The sequence below is a fragment of the Oncorhynchus kisutch genome, linkage group LG2, assembly GCF_002021735.2.
Source record: "Oncorhynchus kisutch isolate 150728-3 linkage group LG2, Okis_V2, whole genome shotgun sequence".
Classification (NCBI taxonomy): domain Eukaryota; kingdom Metazoa; phylum Chordata; class Actinopteri; order Salmoniformes; family Salmonidae; genus Oncorhynchus; species Oncorhynchus kisutch.
In genome coordinates, this window is record NC_034175.2 from 26,746,314 (window position 1) to 26,751,916 (window position 5,603).

Genomic DNA, 5,603 nt, shown 5'->3' on the forward strand with positions numbered 1-5,603 from the left:
ATGTTGTGGGGGTGCTTTGCTGCAGGAAGAACTGGTGCACTTCACAAAATAGATGGCATCATGAGGTAGGAAAATTATGTGGATATATTAAAGCAACATCTCAAGACATCAGTCAAGAAGTCAAAGCTTGGTCGCAAATGGGTCTTCTAAATGGACAATGACCCCAAGCATCCTTCCAAAGTTGTGTCAAAATGGCTTAAGGACAACAAAGTCCAGGTTTTGGAGTGGCCATCACAAAGTCCTGACCTCAATCCTATAGAAAATTTGTGGGCAGAACTGAAAAAGAGTGTGCGAGCAAGAAGGCCGTGTCCGTTACACCAGCTCTGTCAGGAGGAATGGGTCAAAATTCCTCCAACTTATTGTGGGAAGCTTGTGGAAGGCTACCCAAAACAATTGACCCAAGTTAAATACTAATTGAGTTATTGTAAACTTCTGACCCACTGGGAATGTGATGAAAGAAATAAAAGCTGAAATAAATCATTCTCTCTACTATTATTCTGTCATTTCACATTCTTAAAATAAAGTGGTGATCCTAACTGACCTAAGACAGGGAATTTTTACTAGGATTAGATGTCAGGAATTGTGAAAACTGAATTTAAATGTTTTTGGCTAAAGTTTATGTTAACTTTCCGACTTCAACTGTAAATATGATTAGGATTACAGTGATGCTTTATATCCATGCTGGTGATAAATAAACCACATAAAGTTGATAATGAGTTCAGCAATTAGTACAGAAATACAAAACATGTACATAAGTATACATTTTAATTGACATGAGCCATACATAATTACAGTACATTACATTATAACTGCAAACGTTGGAATTTTGAAAAACTCTAAATTTAGAAAAAACTAAATTATAGACTGGTAAAGAATAAACATAAATTATCTTTTTGTTGACATTTGCAGTACTAGAAACTCAAAAATTAAGACACTGTTTTGTCCCAGTAACATATTCCAATCATCACTATTATATCACTATACTTAATTACCCTTCAAGCAAAAAAAGGCATTCATCTTCTTTAAAGAAGATTTGTAAAAAGCTTAGCAATACAATTTGATAATCTTTGTGGTCTTTGTAACAACAAAAGTCTAGTCTGAGACGTCAATACACTGGCCTCCCATGGTGTTTACCTCAATATAGGCAAACTGAGTCGTATTCATTAGGGCACACTGTATAGATTTCGTATCTTAATTTGAGCCAGTTTGCTACAGCAGGAAAATAATCCTGCAACAACAGGCAATTTGAATTATTATTTGGATTAAAATTAATGTGCATTTTTGTAGGGGATGATATTTTTTTCGCAAGGGAAAATGAAGTCTTAAATGTCAAAGTGGAAATTGCAAACTTCAGAAGCCTTTTAAACCTTTTAAGTTCCTGCATTGCAGAAAAATATATCTTGCAACAGGGTGATCAAATTAAGGCCCTACATCTGAGGCAAAACGTTTTGAAACTTAATTCAACAGTAAATAAACACAAGCGATTTGGTACCATTTAGTTCCTAATCTGAGGATGTGCTTCAAAGAGATCCTTCCGCAACCATAGGGAGATATTTCATTGCTTACGCAACAGACGAGATACCTTAAAATCCGTTTAAAGAGGCAAACTCACATGATGAAAGATATATTTTCAGTGTCAACCATTTTTGTTTTCTACAGTGAGTTTCAACAGTAAGCCACGTCTTGATCCCTACTTTGTGCACTTGGTGTTACAAGGGTCCCCTGATTTGAAGAGTCCATAGACACTGACCAAGGGAAACATGGACAGGGCACCGAGCATGGAGCCAAGCTGCACTACCGCTCCACACCAGACGAGGGCGCTGTGACCCTCATCCCGAAGGATCACCCCAATGATCACCTTCACATAGGAGAGGGTCAGGACAAACAACATCCAGGCTATGACCTACAACAGAGAGTAGATAGACATTACAAACAAAATATTAGAATTGTGTTAATATTCACAGTACATTAGAGGATCATCATTTAAAAATACAAAAAAATCACCTTTATTTAACCAGATAGGCCAGTTGAGAACAAGTTCTCATTTACAACTGCGACCTGGCCGTTGTAACTGCATATTGAACAACATGGACATGAGTTTGAATGTTTACTGTCGTTTAGGAAGCCTTTGTTTGACCTCAAACATCCCATTTTCACTCAGAAACACGTTGTTTTCAATGGCCCAATGAAATCAAATTGAAGTCATGTTGTGTTCAGATCATATCAGCAATCTTGCAACGTAACACATGTATTTTCTCTATTCCATGACGTAATAACAGAAAGAGCCTTACTATGAGTGCGGTGCCTGAGACGCTGTGGACCAGTAGAGGACAGGGGCTCAGTGCAGCCATGGCCATAATGTAAGTACCAAACCCTGTCCCAACTATTGTCAGAAGCCCAATCAGCACCATCGACCTAAAAAAGAACAAGGAAGAGCTACACGGTCAGTTGAGGAAGTGGGTTGGAAAATTCAAGGTGTTTGGATTGTGTAAATTATCCGCTGAAGTATTGCATGTTTTAGGATGAGACAGTGCAATGTTATTTAATGCTGTTTATTCTGTATTTTCTTATAGAAATCAACTTGATTCAGTGACTGACAGTCATTCTATTCCAGCCATTACAATGAATCCTCCCCATGTCTACCTTCAACAGCCTTCACTGGTGACTGCATAGATCTGAGATTCTGTGTTCAGCAAATGATTCATCAGACAGTTATGCTAATCCAATGTCGGGCTTACCTTAAGGGCAGGAACATGGCAATGAAGCAGGCCACGGGGTTGGCCACGGCTGCCATGGTGGCTGCCAGATGGTAGGCCTGGTTCCCGTAGGGCAGACAGGAGTAAGACTGCACTGAGGGCAGCACTGCATTGGTCAGGGCATTGACCCAAGCCAGAACCACAAAGATGAACGCCAGCTCCGGCCCACTGTAGAAGCCCGTCCCGAAGGAGCTCCGCCGGGCTCTCCGGTGGCTATCCGGAGAACTGATCATGGCCTTCTCCTCTTGAGGTCTGTGAGACAGGGACAGGGCTTGGTGGCTCTTCTCCTCTGCCAGGCCTCCGTTGAAGTATAGCTCGCACTTCCTCTCCCTGGCCACGGCCGGGTGGTGGTTGAGCAGGAGGAAGGCGGCCAGACACACCACCATCATGGCACTGAGGAAGAGGAAGAAGACCTGGGCCGAGAAGTTAGCGGGCTGGTATTGAGCCTGGAGCTCTCCACTGGCCCCTACAGTGGCGTTAACCCCTAAGGTCCCATTGGCTAGGCTAGCCACTGTAGCATTCCGACAGTGAACCACCCCCACCCCCTGCACCAGAGCCACTACGGCAGGCACCAAGCCACTAACGCCCTCCCCTACAAAGTACGTAGTGAGGTACTGGGGACCGAGGCGCATCATGAAGGGCAGGAAGGTGACCGAGGAGGTGCAGTCCACCACAGAGATTAGGAAACAGAGCACTAGAAGGGGGACACTATGCGTAGCGCCCGCTAAGGGCACCGTGTGCTTCCAGAAGAAGGCCAGGAGGAAGGTGGCGACCACGCCCAGGCCCACTATGGAGTAGATGACGGGTCGCTCGTCCAGCTTGCCCGGGCGGAAGCGGTGCATGAGGGTGACGAAAAGGGGCCCCGCATTAGCCATCTGGATGAGCACAGTGAGGTAAGAGGGCAGGTACCAACCCTCTGGGATTTCTGGCACGATGAGGGGCAGCTCCACCCACATCCCGTTGATGGCCACCCAGGAGCCCATGCCAAAAAGGCATGCCAGCACGTGGGTTAGGAGAGTCATGGTGAAGGGCAGGGGCACAGCCAGTAAACAACTCGCATAAAGGACCTGAAACACACAAACAATGCACATTATTAAAAAGCAACAACATACATTGCCATAATACTGATCATGTACTGATATATTCTATTATTTCATTTTTTGTTTTTTTTACGGTGTGTATATATATATATATATACATACACACACATACACATATAAATATATACATATATACATACTGTATCTTTATTTCCTTTATTACCCTCCAACCCTACCAGCCCTCCCCCATTTGGAGCAAACTAGTGAACAACATGAAGTTTGTTGGGGTGTTGAAAGGCATAATTACCAGCACACTATTCCTTGTACCAGAACACAGAACTAAATCAATGTGCTGCTAAAATCCCTATTCTCAGCTCTGCAACATCAGCGCAATGACAACATTATATGAACACATTTCCATAGTTTCCTTGGTTTGTCTCAAGGTTAACCTACATGTAAATGTTGGTGGGGTCACACACGTTGTCATTGGTTACAAAAGCCAGCCTGTCTGCTATACAGTATGTGACCATAAGACTCAGACTCAGCAGCCTTCCCTCCCCCATCCCCCCTGAATGTTGAGTCTGGCACAGAGTACCTGACCTTTCACACACAAACCCACTGGTCTCAGAACAGCCCATACAGACAGGCTGAACCTACACTTCATCCTTTTCTGTGGAAGTACACCATGGTAAGAGGGTGTTACTGTGACTTCTGCGGATTCATAGTTCCCTGTAATTCAACGTCTGTAACTGAATAGTTGATGAGTCACCTCACTCAGTGTATGGAGAGAAACACTGTTTTTATTTACATACATACCGATACACACACACACACACACACACACACACACACACACACACACACACACACACACACATAAACTTAGAGTTTACAGAACTACTGTATGCTCACGAGAATCCAACCCTAGTTCCTCTCGTCCTGGTTCTTCTTCAGCTTGAATCCATCCTACACGGACGAGATCATCATTCCACAAGCCTCTTTTAAGTCCATCTGTTCCACCCTGTAGCTGAGACATTTTGATAATTAGGCAACATGGGATGTGAGTGATGAGGAAATAGTCAAAGCAATAATACCACTGGTTAGACTATTTCCACAACCCATGTTGCCTAATTAACAAACTGGCTCAGCTTCAGTGTGGAGCAGATGGACTTACACAGGCTTGTGGAATTACTTTCCGATCATGATCTTACCTTGTGATGGAGTGGGACTGCCTATTATATCTCCTTCTCTCTTGGGTAACTTCTCACTCCGTTGTGATCAGAGCATTATTTTTATTACATCAGCCAGCATGTGTGCCCATTCAGTTCATATTCCCTCCCCCCGTCTTTATCTCTCTTACACACACTCTCACATACACGCACACACACACACTCACGTGACTTCTGTGTCTCCCATTCAACTGACAGAACAGGCAGTGCGCAGGCTCCTCATCTCTATGACACTCTAATCCCCCGGGTTTGAAAGGAGCCTCTTTCGAAAATGATTTATCCATGTGCCCTGTTGCTCTGCCTCCCTGCGGCCCCAAGAGCACTAGAGCAAGCTGCAGTAGCAGGGTGGGGGGTCAATTACTGTACCCTCCCCCTCGCCTCCACCCCTAGAAAATATGACCTTGGCTCTGCCCCCACTGAACAGAAAATGTTGGCTGTAGCGTGAGAGAAAGAGAGAGAGAGAGAGAGAGAGAGAGAGGGGGAGAGAGAGAGAGAGGGCGAGAGAGAGAGAGGGAGAGAGAGAGAGAGAGAGGGCGAGAGAGAGAGAGGGAGAGAGAGAGAGGGCGAGAGAGCGAGAG

General features: G+C 44.3%; 1 protein-coding gene across 2 annotated transcripts; it reads right to left on the reverse strand.

The window, feature by feature from the left end:
- Window positions 1-748: 748 nt before the first annotated feature.
- On the reverse strand, window positions 749-5,388 carry LOC109902189 (riboflavin transporter 2). Of its 2 annotated transcripts, none has more exons than XM_020498344.2 (4): window positions 5,008-5,388; window positions 2,739-3,823; window positions 2,292-2,415; window positions 749-1,903 (listed from the first exon to the last, which is right to left on the reverse strand). In XM_020498344.2, exons 2-4 carry the CDS (start codon window positions 3,776-3,778, stop codon window positions 1,691-1,693), a joined length of 1,377 nt encoding a protein of 458 aa, XP_020353933.1. In that variant the 5' UTR covers window positions 3,779-3,823; window positions 5,008-5,388; the 3' UTR covers window positions 749-1,690. The 2 variants fall into 2 exon arrangements, with proteins under 2 accessions (XP_020353933.1, XP_020353940.1); XM_020498351.2 differs by lacking the exon at window positions 5,008-5,388 and adding an exon at window positions 4,709-4,905.
- Window positions 5,389-5,603: the final 215 nt, after the last annotated feature.

Excerpts from the sequence above, each read along its gene's own strand:
- LOC109902189 (XM_020498344.2), bottom strand. The coding sequence starts at position 3,778 with ATGACTCTCCTAACCCACGTGCTGGCATGCCTTTTTGGCATGGGCTCC. Across the intron at positions 2,416-2,738 it reads GCCATGTTCCTGCCCTTAAG|GTCGATGGTGCTGATTGGGC; the intron begins GTAAGCCCGACA and ends GTTCTTTTTTAG. Across the intron at positions 1,904-2,291 it reads TCTCAGGCACCGCACTCATA|GTCATAGCCTGGATGTTGTT; the intron begins GTAAGGCTCTTT and ends TCTCTGTTGTAG.